Raw genomic sequence first — 16,267 nt, 5'->3', positions numbered from 1 at the left:
TTCAAAGTTTTCATTAACTCATGATCTTATCTCAAAAAGGACAACATATAAGGCATTCTTTGATTAAAATAATGACATCTTTAATTACAGCTCAGAGTTAATTTTTATTTTATTTTTAAAATGTACTTTTTAAAGTGCTAAAAAATGAAAAATCGTATGCCCCAAAGGATGAAAGTGTAATGTCAAAGTCAAGAAAAACATGGACAGTATCAGGAACTGTGAATAGTCTGACATATTTAAGCTTATGTGTCTGATTTATTTCACTTGACACTATGATCTCACAGAGCATCCATTTTCCTATTACAATTACAATTTATCCTTACAATTTATAATTGCAAGAAGGACTACAATTTATCCTTCTTTATGGCAATGTAATACTCCATTGTGTATAAATATCATTTTCTTCATCTGTTGATTTAGCCTGCTACCCAGATTTAGCTATTATGCATTATGCTGCTGGAAACATGAGTATGCATATATCACTATAAACTGGTGTCTTTACCTCTTTCAGGAAGACTTGTGCAAGGCGAATAGCTGGACTGAATGCAATTTCTATTTTTAGGTTTTTGAGAAATCTCTATAGTGATTTCCATAGTGGTTATACTGTACTAGTTTACATTTTCACCAACAATATAGGTGGTTTTCTACTTTACCACAGTCTTGCCAGCGTTCATTATTATTTAGTTTCTTGGTGATAACCATTCTTTCTGCAGTAAGATAAAATCTCAGTGTTGTTATAATTTGCATTTTTCTACTTACCAGAATGTTAAATATTCTTTTATGTTTTTATTGGCCGTATGTACTTCTGAGAAATTTATTCAATTCGGTCGACCATGTTTTGATTGAGTCTTTTAATTTGAGGGTTTTTTTTTTTTTTTAGTTCTTTACATATTCTAGATATTAATCCTCTGTCTCACAAATATCAGGCAAATTTTTTTTTCCATTTGAAATTTTACCCTCCTTGCAAACCCATAACAGTTTCATGGATACTGGTTAAAAACAATAACAGCAACAACAACAACAACAACAAAACAACCCTGGGTCAGGGTCAGGGAAGGGAAAGGGATGGTTTACTCCTGACAACAGTAACAATAGACATATTATTAGCATCCCTCAGACCCCACTCCCTATAGGGCACTGTGAAGACTGCCAGCAATACCTGCACATGCATTGTGGTTTTAAGAGGGGAAACCAGATGTTAAGGAACCTGAATCTTTTATAACTGACAGTAAGGATGCCAGTCCTTTTCTTCAAACAAAGGCATTATTTCTTTCTTTCAAGGATGTTTTATGTACAACCATCTTCAAAAGGACAGTTGATGAGAGGCTAAGGGAGAAAGATCTCAAGTTTGAGCCCAGCCTGGAGAATATAATGACTTAGTGAGACCCTCTCTTAAAATTTTAAAAAAGATAGAAGAAAAGGGCTGGGGGCCGGGGATTTAGCTGAGTGGCACCTTGCCTGCCTTCCAAGTGCAAGGTTCTGAGTTTGATCCCCAGTACCAAAAAAAAAAGAAAAAAAGAAAAAAAAGAGAAAAGGGCTGGGTCCTAGCTCAGTACAAAAGCCCTCGGTTCAATTCCCAGTAGCATACCGTCCCCTGACAAGGATAGTCCAGTCCAGAAGTAGTGAGACAATAGACCAAAAGAGAACAGCTTCCTAACAAAAGATTTGGATTTTGCTTTTTATTATACAAGGTTAATAGTATAGTGATTCAATGGAAAGCCTTTTATATTGGATAATCTTTACTAAAATTTTTGTTATATTTTCCTGATATGCAATCATTTGAAATAGGTTAGGAACATCACCCTTTTTAATAATGGAGGAAACTGAAATCAGGGGATTTAAGTGGGATAATATAAACTCATACAGAGATTTTCTATTATAGCCAGTACCGATATGTTCAAAGACAAGCTTTAAACATACTGGACTAACTGAAGTTTTCATTTGATTCCTAATCTTGAACTTTGAAGAATGAACATTCCTTAAAATTATCTTGTGGACTTGCAATATTTTTTATTTTGTGTTAAAATTTGGAATGTACTGAGGCATCTGTCAAAGCATGTAGTTGTTATTACAAATGGACCTGTAGAATTATTTTTGATGAGAAGGCAAGATATACATTAGTCCATAACCCCTGGGAATGCAATCTTATATTGGAGGAGACTGTACAAACACACATGTACACACAAATTTTTCATAAAAGTAAAGTTGAAATAAGCCTGATATTTCTAAATCCATCAATTTACATAGTTGAGCTAGAGCTGCCTTTGTGAGAAACCATATACGTACAATCGCACATCTGATGATGAAATTAATCAACAGTTCACATTTGTAAACCAAATGTTGGCCTCAGGTATGCAGTCATAATCACAAAACAACTTTTGGAATATCAATCAATTCAGACTATAAACATGAAGAGATTTGGCATTTTTTTCTATTGAAGTTTATGAGAGCCAGGATATTTTTGGTTAAACATATTGTCTTAACATTGAAAGATGAGTTATTTATTTTGTCCTTTTGTGGGATAGGAAACTTAGCCTGTTTTAAGGAATACTTCCCAAGTTCTCAGGGTTATGCAAGACCTGCCTGCTATCTCCTTATTCTTTTAAGTTAATCATCCTGTAAAACTGATAAATATGTGGCTAATGAAAATCCATTAGCTAAGACTTTAATGAGCAGCATTAAAAATGTACAGATCTACCTAGACTTCTTCGGCATATATTTATATGTCATCATTGCATCAGCCATAATTTTCCCTTATCACGAAATATTTTGAACTTCTCCAGCTTTGAGCCATTCCCTCTTCTCTGTTCTCAAATCATTTGGTATGTTTCATAGTGTAAAAACTCTAATATGGCATACGTCATAGTCTTGTGCTGTTTTAAAGTTCTGTTTTAACATCTCTATCCCCAGGCTATGTTATTCATTTTTGTGACATTAGTATCTAGCACTAAGGCTAGAACATTGTTATTTATGCAGTAAATATTTATTGAAAGTATGAATGAAATAAATTTTAATGTCATCAGCAGTTTTGTTTAAATCTTATTCATGCTACTTTAGAACATATGGAAATTAGAACAGTGTGAGTAATTTGAGAAAATTAAAATTTTGTATTACATATTGAAATATATCTCCTTTTAAAATATATAGTTGGTAACTATGTAGGTCCTTAAAATACTTCAAAATACAGCAATTGGAAGATATTTAAAACAAAACTTTGCCACAGTCTAGGAACCAACATCTAATTGCTAAAAATGTTTATAATTTTGTAAGTTTCCCCTCATAATTGCATGTTTCTATAATGGTTGAAAATAAGAAAGAAGACACTGAAAATGAAGTGAATTTACATTTATTTACTTGCTTATTTCAAAAGTACTAAGCAATTGTTTTTGCCAAGTACTTTAGTAAGTAATGAATATGCAGAGATTTGCTTGGTTTAGTAGGATGGTAAGATGGGGAGGTACAGTATAGCTTATTGAGATATAATTCACTTACTATAAACTTTATCCATTTGAAGCATAAAATTTAATGATTTTTAGTATAGTAACAATTTTTCAACTATCACTACAATCAATTTAGAAGATTTTCATCACTTTAGAAATAAACTGTCTACTTTCAACAACAATTCCAATTTCTCCTGAAATGCCTTCCACTGGCATCCTAACAACCAATTGATACAGTTTCTGTGTAAGTTTTTTTATTTTGGTTATTATGAGTGGTATCATACAACAGGTAGTCTTCTGTGATAGATTTTTTTTTCACTGAGCACAGTATTCTTTTTCTTAAATTCTTTTATTGGTACATTTTAGGTATACAATACATTTACATTTATCATTGGGTACTTGTACCTGTATGTGATATATCTTGGTTCTTACTTTTTTTCCCATTCCCTGTCCTCCCTTCACCCCCTCCACCTTTCCCTATTTACAAAGACTTTGTTTCCATTTTTTCCTTTTCTCGTAATTTTTCCTTACCCTTCTTTCCTTTCTCCTTCCCCTCCCATTTTCCCTACCCCTTGAGCATAGTATTTTTAACATGCATCCAGGCTGTAGTATGAATCAGTGCTTCATCCCTTTTTACTGACAAGTAATATTCCATTGTATGACTATACCACATGTATGAAAGTACCTATTTGCGAACTGGTAGACATGTAAGTGGTTTCTAACTTTCCACTTTTAAGAATAGTCAAGTTTTTATATGGACATAATTTTCATTTCTCTTGAATATATATCGAGTAATAAAATTTGCAGAGATATATGGTAACTATGTTTAATTATTTGAAGAAATACCAGAATATTTTCTAAAGTGGCCATATCATTTAACATTCTTACAGTAGTGTATGGTATTCCAATTTTTCCATATCTATAGAAATTTTAAGAAAAGATTTTAACTAATGCTTCCAAATGGAGTTTAAGAAGGTAAGAACATTTTGTAATGACCACAAAGCCCTTTTCCAGTTTATTTTGGAAAATGTGGTTAGTTTATATTGTTTAATAATTGGTAGCATTTACTGAGGGCTTACTATATACTTTGTATTAAACTAATTTTACATGTCACTAGTCATTTAATCCTGTGATAATCCTATAACTTAGATAAAAATATAATTTTTATTTTTGGGAATTTTAAAGCACAGAAAAACTGTGTTACACATTAAGAAAGCTGAGGAAAGGTTCAAACTCAGATACACTGACTTGAGAGCCTCTCTATTTGAATTTGACCTCTATCATGTCATATGTTGAGTGACTCATGCTGCTTGTGGAAATGTTTGTTGAGAAGTTAGAAAATATATTTTAAATTAGAATTTTGTAAAATTTAAGAAAAAATCTGTATTGTAAAACTTCTGTTTACTATTTAACCTATTATTTTGTTAACTATGAATATGATTGTTAAGTCAATAGAAGCCATGAAGATGTTGATTTCTTATACTGTTACTACTATCATATAATGCCTGCTTACTGTGTACCAGACACACTTTCAAGTGTATTGTTTGTATTAATGCAATAATAATGTGATTCATCTTTTGAATATATCTTAAATATTTTTAATACATGAATCAACAATTTATATTGCTTAACAGTGACATTTATTTCTTCCTATTCTTTTATTTTATTCAATAAAAATAGTTTAATTACATTTATTTTCTTTATCCTAAAATTAGTGAAATAATATTACCTTCGTGTTGCATGGAAAATTTATGTGTAGCAAGGAGAAAAATTAGAGATAAAATTTATAAGATGCTATTTTTAACAAAAGCATGGGCTAGTTAATTTTACTCACAGAGTTAGGAAGCTATCCCTTGTCTGGGACAGACATATATTGGGAATATTTAACAGTAGAATATATTTTCATAGTACTTAGCTTTTCCTTAAGATGCTCCTTTCAGAGGAATCTTTTACTTTCCTTACAAACCTTTCCTGATCAAAGCAAGTGACAAATGCAAACTTGTTCAAAAATTGGCAATATAAAAATAGCAAAAAATAAATTATCTGTGAAAAATATTTCATCTTTAAGAAACAAACTTTGTAGCTTCATTGTAGTGTGATCTCCAGAGTTTGTTTCTACATCACTGAATGACTATTTGGTTTCAGCTTTTCATTTAGAGTTTGTTGTAGGTTTTATTTCTTTGTATTTTCCAGCCTTGTGATTTTAGCCTCAATTCATATGAGAGTCAGTAATCTTCAAACTATTTGATCATATACACCATAAAAATACTTATCTTGGGAGATCATACACTTTTCACATTTTAAGTCCATATAAAATTTAATTATAATCTGAAATGGTTGTAATATTGCCATATTATAAACATTAGGTTTAAATAGTCAAATAATTGAACTTATTTTTAGGATATTTTCATCATCGATATTTTAATAGTACACATAAATGACCATTTTATAGTCAGAAATTGTATATTGTTTTTGATGTTGAACTTTTGTTTCTACTCCACTGAAATGTATCCCAGAGTCACACAGTCAGCTCTCATCTTTCATGGATTCCATGTTTGTGAATTCACTGACACAGTAAAATTTATTAGTAACACTAAAACCAATAGTCCAAGTGCTTGGACTCCTGAAACAATTCACAGACATGGCAATGAAAAGCTTGAGTTGCTGAATAAGCAACTGAGCTGAGATAGAACAACTATTTCAACAACCAGCTGAGGCTGAACAAGGTGACACTGTGTTTTTGTGTTTCTGCTCTCATGCTGCAATCAAATGTCCTTACTTGACGGAGCCAGCCGTCACTAGACGAACAGTACCTGAGGAGAGGGGTGAGGATTAAGAAAGACAACACCAATTTGAGAGAAAGGAAAGGGAGAGGAGAGGAAGAGCCTTCTCCTTCCTACTTTATTGAGCCTTTTATATATCCTCCTTCATTACCCACAGCCTCCCTCCCCTCATGATCTCGTGACTAATTATTTTTACAGAGAAAAGGTCAAATATATCTTTACAAGTCCGGGAATGTTACTTTCTTGTCCAGCAAACATTCAAATCCTCTCTATATTCGTTTTCTTTACAAGTCAGCATCCTTGTTTTTGTACCAGTTTCATATCCTGGCTCATTATGTTCTTATCGGACTCAAGAATCTCAAGGGGCTTAGGAGTCTTTCAGGGTTTGTTTCAACCCTTCACCCTCCACACTTACTGAGATCAATTTAGTGTCATAGCTTTTGTGGGTAATTTCATTGTTTGAAATGGCTCTCAAGCACAGTGCAGAACTTCTATCTAGTTTTCTCAAGCCCAAGAAAGTGGTAACAGGCCTTATGGAGAAAATACAGTGTTAAAGAGGCTTAGTTCAAATATGAATTTTAGTGTTCTTGGCTATGAGCTCAATGTTAATGAAACAACAGTATATATTAAATAAACCATCTTAAACAGAAAAACGCATAAAGCAAGGGTATGTATTGACTGGTGAAGGAGAATGTTAATAGTGTCTGGAAGGAACCTAACCCTGTATTTCCTCCTAGGAGGAAGGCCTCCAATTTCACTAATTCAGTTTGTGATGACTTTACAGAAAATAAGTATTGAAAATAACAAGATAAAGTAAGTTTTTGTTTTGAATAAACTTTATGTGTCATCTTGAAATACATCTCTGGAGTAAAAACAAAAAATAGAAATGTAAGGGATATGGTATCATAAGTCTTGGTTATTTGTACTGGACTGTGATATACTGCATCTTTTTTTTTGATAGCGGGACCTTGCACTTGTGAGGCAGACAGTGGAACCACTGAGCTAAATCCTCGGACCTACACTGCATCTTTTAATAAAAAATTATTGAACAATATAAAAGTTGTATAGTTAGATTAATAATCTGTTGAAGTTTTCACAAATGTAATTACAAATATTAAAAATCCATCTCTTAGATGAATTGAGCTTATCTTTTAAATAGGTAACAAGTATCTGTTGATGAGTATTACTACTAGAATGAAATAAGTTCAACATATCATTCTGACCTTTTTATTTTTATAGTTGTAAGCCTTTGTTCTAATAAGCAAGTATATGAGAAAAGAAAGGATTTTATTATAACTTGATCACCTTATTCTTTTAATGCCTTCAAACTTATATTGTGATAAAAATTATTTAGCATATCTTTATTAACAAGTAATTCAGTAATTTAGCAATCACTTTATAACCTGAGTCTGTATTTAATTTTGTTAAAAACAAAGAATTTGAAATCATCTTCATGGAAAAAAATTATATAAATCATTCACTTGTTCAGTTTCCGGGAAGGGTATGAAGTAGACTTTGCAAAGTTTTTTAAACTGATTAATTTTGTCTGATACTGTATTATTGAGAGACATTTTGTTCAATTTGATTAATTTAGAAAAAATTGGGAAAATTGAAATGTTCATTTTAGTATATCTTTGCCAATAAATTATTTGTCATTAAATGCTTTTATCTAATTTTACATATTTTTAAGCAAAGACTTGGACCTGCAGATGTATCTCATTCAATTTATACAAAATGTTTGCCTTTGGAAATGACTAGTAAGGCCAGTCTTTATCAAATTTGCCAGCCACTCACTATTAACTTCCCATGGAGAAAAAAAAGTGGATCTTGTAGACTGTTATTTTAGTCTGAGCTTTTGAGACTCATTCTGAGGAGAAATTGCTTCTTATACAATTCCAAGCTGTAGAAGAACTGAGATATGAGGTGTGATCAAAACAATGTTTTTAAAATATTTTAAATTATATAGTAAAAGGCACATTGTCATTAATCCACCTGAAAATACTACCCCTCACTTCAAATATACTTACCTCATCATGCTTGCCACTTTCTAAAGCAGCATTAGACGTACTCTTTTATGTCTTTACAAGGTATGATAAAAAAATATGATGAATGCTGCATTATGTGTCATTGAATGAATGGCAGGCTTGCAAAAACATTATGGTGTGTCCTCATCTATCTTATTCACTTGGGCCGGGGATTTAGCTCAGTGGTTTCACCGCCTGCTGCACAAGTGCAAGGACCCGAGTTCGATCCCCGGTACCAAAGAAAAAGAAAAAAAAAAAAAGAAAAGAAAAAAAGACTATCAATCTGTCTTATTCACTAGATCTGCAACTTCTGGTTTTGAGGAGGATTCATAGCAATGTGTCTTTTACTGTTATATGTTTTTCAATTTAAGTATTCACTATATTATTTGACCATACTTCATTGTTAAGTAAACATCTCTATTTCTCATGTCCCTCTACACTATATTTTTAAATCATAACAAACCAACATGACCAAAGTAGTGATAACACAGGCCTGAAATAACTGAAAATACAATTTTCATAATGTCAACATTGGCCCTACTGTGGAAGAAATGAAAATCATCTGTAGGTTAAGGGCCCTTGATAAAGAGACTTCTCATCAATCAATAATAATTCAATAATAACTAACAATGATTCAAATTATCTTTTTTTTGTTTTGTTTTTGTTTTTTTGGTACTGGGGATCGAACTCGGGACCTTGCACTTGCAAGGCAGGCAGTAGAACCACTGAGCTAAATTCCTCGCCCTCAAATTATCTTTTTTCCCACTTTGTGCAACATACCTGAAAGACATTGAAGAAAGATTATTGGCATTTCTTTTTTTTTTGAAAAATTGCAGACTATTTGTTCTACAAAAAAATATTTTAGGGTCAGGGATTTAGGTCAGTGGTGCTGCCTCCTGCCTTGCAAGCAGAAGGTCCCGAGTTCAATCCCCAGTACCAAAAAAAAATCTTAGTGCTGAGGAAGCAGCTCAGGGATAGCATACTTGCCCAGCATTTTCAAGGCCCTGAGTTTGATCTTCAGCACCCCCAAACCAAAAACCAAAAATAAAACAAATTTAAAAAAACTATCTTAACATATTAACCATGGACATGTTTCAGGCATGTCGGTTTTACAGAAGGGTATGTGAGAAACGGGAAGTGAAAAAATGACTTTCCCTTGGCAAATGGGGGTGGCAGTTTATGGTGAATGTGATTGATGTAAAGGATAACCCTGAGATTCTTGTTCCTGCTCCTTTCTCTGTAAATCTTGGGCAAGCCATTTTTCCTCTTTGTGCATCTGTTTCTTCATTTTAAAGGAAAGAATAGTAAATGCTGTCCCAATTATCTTTCAGTGCTGTTGTGAAGATTAGCTAAGATAATATCTGCAAAAGCACTTCGAAAATTGAGAGCTCTATCTAAACAGAAAATATCATTATCTGTAAAATAAAGTCATTTTAGATCAATTACTGTGTACTTTAAGGCATAGAAAAATAGAACTCTAGCAGGAAAATCTTTGCTATGGAAAGAAAAAAAGATACATTTTTTAGTTATCCAAACATTCATATTGTGCAATTGGCTTGATAACCACATGTTGAATCTTAAGAGCCAATAATTGTTGAGATTTACAGTGTGCTAGGTAGTCTTTTAAAGACTGACTTTCCCCATGTTAATTTCTTTTATTCTTAACAACCTTATGAAGTATATACCATTATCATCTTCTGCTTCACGGGGAATACATGAGGGACAAAAACTGTGTGACATTGTTACTGTGTTGGTAAGAAGGCAGAACTAGGCTTTGAACCCAGGCAAGTGGTTCCAGAGTCCATGGTTTTAGCCACAACGCATACCTCTTGCTATATAGATTCTCATTAGTATTTTTCCTATTCCCTACTATCTATCTCCCATAATGTGTTTTCTATTAAATGATTAATGACAAAAATGGAAGAAATCATTAAAGAAAACTCAATTTTTTCTATTTATTTATCTATCCTATCTTTCTACTAGTCACAAGAATATTTTTGTTTTACTTAATACAAGCTAGCTGTTTTAAAATTTTGTCTTCTCATCCCCAAATTAGAACCATCTCAGGGTTTGTGATAGTTTTCTTTTCTTCTGAAAATATGTTCTATTATTCTGATTCTTTGAAATGTTTGGTAATTTTTGAAATTATATCAAAGACCTTGTGAATGTGAATTTTGGAGACTCTGGAATCTGTCATGTTTCTCTTATGACAGTTGTTTCTTTTGTTTTAGGAGGCATATTTTGGTTAGACTTGAATGGAAAAAGTCTGTTCTTTGAGAAGCAGCTCTAGATCTAGATCATCTGTTTTTTCAACAAGCTATTATTATAGGATAATTTTAACTTTACACAAAAAATGTTGTTACCACAGGGAGTTCTTGCGTACCCTCCCCCCAGTTTCTACTTTTTTAATGTCTTACATTGTTATAGTACATTTGTTATTATTAATGGACAAACATTGATATATTTTATTCACTAAAGTCTAAACTTTATTAGGATTTTCTTAGTTTTTGCTGTCTTTTTTCTCTTTCCAGATTTCACCCAGAATACTGCATTACATTTAGTCTTTTGTCTCCTTAGGTTCCTCTAGTCACTGATGTTTATTAGACTTTTGTTATTTCTGATGATCTTGGAAGTTTTGAAGAGTAATGGCCAGGTGTTTTTCAGAGTGTCCTTCACTTGGGTTTTATCTCATGTTTTTCTCAGGTTACATGATTTTGAGATGAAGACCACAGAGATAATGTGCCATTCTTGACACCTTGTATCAAGGGTACACAGTATCAGTGAATGCTTGCATTGTTCATGCTAAACTCATCCCCTGGCTGAGACAGTGTTTGTCACATTCCTCAGTGAGAGTCACCCTCATTCCTCCATGCATACTGTACCCTTCAAAAGGAAATCACATTGTCCAAACTCTGTGAAGCCCACATTTAAAAGGCAGGGAGCTGTGTTCTACTTTTGTGAGCCCCTCTTTCTTCAAGCTGAGCTGTTGTGAGTCTGCTGTGTACCTTCATCATTTGTGGGTCAGCCACAGATGTGGGTCAGCCACAGATGTGGGTGAAAAGAATCTAGGGACCCTCTTTCTTACTATTTTCCTTCTGTCATTTCTTCTTGTCTCCTCAGAGACAAGTTTCCCCAGACTCAGCATTTTTCTTCCTTAACTCAGGAAGACTATGGTTGTGCCACCCACCTGGCTGTGAGTCCCAGCTTCAAGTTACAAACTGGAATGTGGGAAATTTCTTTATGTGACTTTGCCCTCCTGGTTTGTGTTCCTTGACAGAATAGTCCTTCTTGTTCACACTTCTATGCCTTTCCAAGCATCTACTTTTTGTATAAAGTCAGATTGGATAGTACTTTTCTTCAGGGCAGTTGATTTGGTAGCATGTTACTCAGTCATTACAGAAAGAAAATTCCTGGCCTCTATGTTGTATATACTGTAGTAATGCATGTGGGAAGGATAGATTTTTTTTATCCAAAAGGACATATAATATAGGAGTGAAGGATTATGTAAAACCTATGATATCAGACAACATATCACTAAAGGTATATGACACAGGTAATTGTTTTAAACAATGATAATAGCTAGTGACAGCCTGGGTCATTATAAGCAACCCAATGAAAATATTTCTCAAAATGACTATTTGGCTTTTTAAAAAATATAGGTAATATATATGGATTTGTACTAATCCTACCATACTCTCATTCCCTACTGACTTTAAATCCTGAATTGTGAATGTTCTCTCTGTATTGTACTTTTTTCTAGCTTAAGAAAAAAACTCACTAAAGCTCAAATTTAAAATGTATAGTAGAATATATATAATTTGAGAATTAATTTGTCTAGGTTAAATACTGTGTGTAAATATGTGCGTAAAACCTAAATATATATGTATATAATTTCTAATTATTTCTTAGACTTGGATGTCATAGATATATATAATATAGATATAATATACATGTCCATATATATAATATGCATACATCTCACACATAGTATTTTTAACATGATATATAAACACATACACATGTACATAAAAATAACTATACATACATATTCTTTTGTTCTGTTTCTTAAGCTGGATTTTAATTGAAGTATGTTACAAGTTTCACTAGAAGAGTTCCATGGTGAATGCCTAATATATTACAATCCTTCTCCAAATGCTTTAAAGAATGAATACAAGAAATTGAGATTCAAACATATTTTTCTTATTGAATGGTAAATCTATCCTATGTGATTTGGTCATCTAAGGCAAAGGTCCCATGGTGGGAATAAACTTGATGTGTGTGAAAGGTGGCAAGAGCATGTTGCCAGAGGATGGTGGTTGCTTGGAACAATGGTCTAAAATGACCTTAGAGGGCCGGGGATTTAGTTCAGTGATTTCATCACCTGCTGTGCAAGTGCAAGGACCAGAGTTCGATCCCCGGTACCAAAAAATAAATAAATAAATAAATAAATAAAATAAAATGACCTTGGAGGCCCAGGAATTTAGCTCAGTGGTTCTGCCACCTGCCTTGCAAGTGCAAGGGCCCAAGTTCGATCCCCAGTACTTAAATAAATAAATAAATAAATAAATAAATAAAATGACCTTGGAGATAATTGCCAGAGGCTGACCATGAAAGACTTTGATTCAGAGTAAGTAGTAAGAATTTCCCTCTGAGAACAGAGAAACCATGAGTGGTTTTGGCAGTGACTTTGGTAATGGATCTCTTGGATATCCAGGTGGAATATCTCAATTGCTAGTTGATACAGGTATCTGGAGTACCATGGAGATGTCAAGTCTGGCAATAAAGTTATGGGAGCTAATGGCATAGCATTCTGCCACGCAGTTAAATGAAATCGGGAGAGAGGGAGAGGGAAACAGAGAGAGAGCAAGAGAGCGAGTGAGAGAGAACAATCTGATGCTCTAAAATCCATAAATTTAGTTCTCAAGTATCCATGATTCTTTTTTATAATTTCTGTTTCTTGATTTATCTGTCCTATCTTTCTACACATTGCAAGAATATTTTTGTTTCTCTAACATCTGCAGGTTCAACAAAGGAGAATCCAGAAGATGATGCTACACGTGTATCCTGCATTCTAGGAGAAAACTGGGGGTGGGGGGTGTCAAGGGAAGAAATACTATAAGAACAGGAGCCTATTGTATTTAATATTTCTGAAAGATCAAATATGACAAGAAGAGAAAAGTTATAGTGGGATCGGAGATGTGGAGTTTGTGATTTCATCTAATCTGCTTTAGTTACAATACAAACAATGAGTGTTGCTTAGCTCTACCTCCCCTGGGTGATTTAATATTTGGGAACTGTTTTTGGAGCACAGACTTGCCCTGTACCGAAAATATAGGCACAGCACTAAGGACTGTTTCTGAAATTTTCTAATGTATCTATAATCTCAATAAATCTTATGTAACAGGCATTTAAAGGTATATACATTATTTGAATTTAGTAGATATGGAAGATAAGAGACAAGCAAGCAGATGATGTGTCCTAAATTATAAAATTAACAAATGGTATAACCAGAATTCAAATTTCTCTTTTGCTTGTTCTAAAGACATTTGGAAAGCATTAGATGCTTGCCTTCTCTCCTCTTTGGGGAATCATGGCTGGAGTTAAGGAGCTAATACAGATTGGACACAACACATTTCTCACACTGGTCAGAAAAAGATTGAGACCCCACTGAAAATACAGTAGTCATTTTTCATATGACCTTTGATTATTGAGCAGGTCACTCACTTAAGACATTTCTTCATATTCATCCAAATATTTTAGTTCACCAAATACTTACTAACCATTTGGTTAATCTTTCCATCATACATTTACATTATCTCTCAGACTTAATGTTCAAAAATATTCATTTCTGTTTTATTTATATGATTTACCCATATTGAAGGTAACTTTAAAACTTCAATTTCTCTGTTTATAACAAAGCTTTAGGGTATTGATCATTAGAGAATTTGTGCAAAATTCCTGGTATAGATTTTGGTTTTATTTTCCTTAATGTTTTTATAGTTCTTACCTTTGCAGTAGAATTCCTATGACTTATACCCCAGGACAAATCTCATCAACGTGGAATCTCCTAGATTTTCATCCATTGTTGTAATAGCATTTGTATAGTTTCCAGCTGCTTTCTCCTGTATCCCCAGCTATGGTATTTGCTTTTCGAAAAATCTCTTCATAGTAATAGAAAATCTGGTTTAGAACTGGAATGGACCATGTCTTTATCCTCTGTAGCCCCTTTCTTGTCCTATGCCTTACCTGATGAATTGGTTGTCTTACTGCCTTTGCTCTGAGGATGCTGTGAAAATGTGTCAAGGGTCCCAATACATTTTTATTTTTTCTTCTCTACTTTCAAAGGTGTAGAATGAAATCTACTTAAAAGTACATCAAAAGTAGCCTTTTCACTACACTGGGTATTTTGTCATTAATTTTCATTATTGGGTTCCTTTGGTCACTTTCAGTCTTTGCTTTTTCTAAATATTTTCTATGTTGGTAGAATATACTGGGCTTTTGCTCTTATGTTGTCTTCTGTGCCACCTGTTCTCATTGTGGTGCCTTTATCGTTTCATGTGTCATATTTCTATTGTTCCTTGTTCTTTGGTTTTAGCTCCTCCCTGGAGCTTTGGTTTTGTTTGTTTCTTGGGTTTTTTTTTATGTTTGTTTGTTTTTAACCCCATTTTTCTACTGCTCAGCTGTGTAAAGAATATCTGAATTATGTTAGAAAGCCTGTTTGTTGCTGTTGTTGATCATTCTTATCATAAAGAAAAGGAATATGGACATTTCTTCTGAAAGGCTTTGGAAATGGGATGAGCTTTAAGATCAAACTGATTATGAGTTATGATTTTACAAAGAAGTTAATGTCCTTAGGAAAGTGATCACAGTTCTCTGGGCCTTTATTCACAGTTTCATTATATGAGGGTAATAATAGTGACCAGACCACATCATTGAAGGGCATACAAAAAACATATAAGGTATAATAACATTGGGCATGTATGAAAGGTAGCATGACAATTGAAGTGAAATGACAGTAGACAAAAAAGACTGTAGGTTCCAGCCTATAGGAAATGTGGTTCCAGTAAGAGAAATAAAGTCATTAATTGTAAAACGAAATACAAATAATTATCTCCATAGAACCAGTGGACACTTTTGGGCAGGACCTCCAAAGCCCAGAGCTTTAGACATGGCCCCATGGACTTCCCTCTAATCCATACAGTCACTTGAATTTTCTCGCTGCCTTCCTGGATTCTAGCAAATTGCCTTTTATTTTAATTCAGGGCCACTCTGAAGGAACTGAGAGTTGGTTCAGGCTGTCAGAGCTGAATCTCTTTGAGAAACTCATGGGAATCTCACTATTCCAATCAAGCAAGTGTTCTGCTTGAGTCCTATTTCCCAAGATGGACGTCAAAGGGAGAATGGAATTTTGGTTCATGGGTCACTTACTAATATATGAAAAGGAAACTCGGTTTTCTCCAAATATTGCTTTACTATTAAGTTTTCAGTTATAAGTGAAAGAAAATATATGCCATTCATTGAAAAGAAGATGAGGGGTAAGTTGGTTCAGACATATTGTGATTGCCATTTAAGGGCTTTGAGTAATGATTTTTTTTTTCTCCCTTTCCAATTTCTTGGTCAGTGTTTGTCCGGTTCAACTCCAGCCATGGTTTCCCAGTGGAGGTAGATTCTGATGCCAGCATCTTCCAGCTCAAAGAAGTGGTTGCTAAGCAACAGGGGGTTCCAGCTGACCAGCTGCGTGTGATTTTCGCAGGGAGGGAGCTTTGGAATGACTTGACAGTGCAGGTGAGTCTCCCTGGGTGGGTTGTTCCTGGGATGTAGCAAGCCTCATTGTTAATGTGGCTTATGCTGCCAATCTGACATTCGTGCCCAAGATCTAATAGAATAAATAGTGCCTGGGGATTCCTTGAACTTTACTCCACACTGCTTCATTAATTCTGACCTTCTTAATTATGAATTGAAACAGCAAGCAGGAAAGAGTGGAGGAGCAACTGTAAGTGAGGAGGAGAAAGAGAGAACC

The 16,267-nt window shown here is 33.8% G+C and overlaps 1 protein-coding gene across 2 annotated transcripts in view; it reads left to right on the top strand.

The window, feature by feature from the left end:
- Positions 1-16,267, top strand: part of Prkn (parkin RBR E3 ubiquitin protein ligase) — a 1,513,344-nt gene that overhangs the window by 278,235 nt on the left and 1,218,842 nt on the right. For both annotated transcript variants that reach the window (XM_087188172.1, XM_087188173.1), the window contains exon 2: positions 15,869-16,032. In XM_087188172.1, the coding sequence (XP_087044298.1) occupies positions 15,869-16,032 (164 nt within the window). The remainder of the gene's footprint in view (positions 1-15,868; positions 16,033-16,267) is intronic.

The sequence above is a fragment of the Heterocephalus glaber genome, unplaced genomic scaffold, assembly GCF_053883595.1.
Source record: "Heterocephalus glaber isolate CG9 unplaced genomic scaffold, H.glaber_assembly_v1.0 deba00001523, whole genome shotgun sequence".
Taxonomy (NCBI): Eukaryota; Metazoa; Chordata; class Mammalia; order Rodentia; family Bathyergidae; genus Heterocephalus; species Heterocephalus glaber.
The sequence above is the reverse complement of the archived record's forward strand: the minus strand, read 5'-3'. Positions and strand labels throughout refer to the sequence as shown.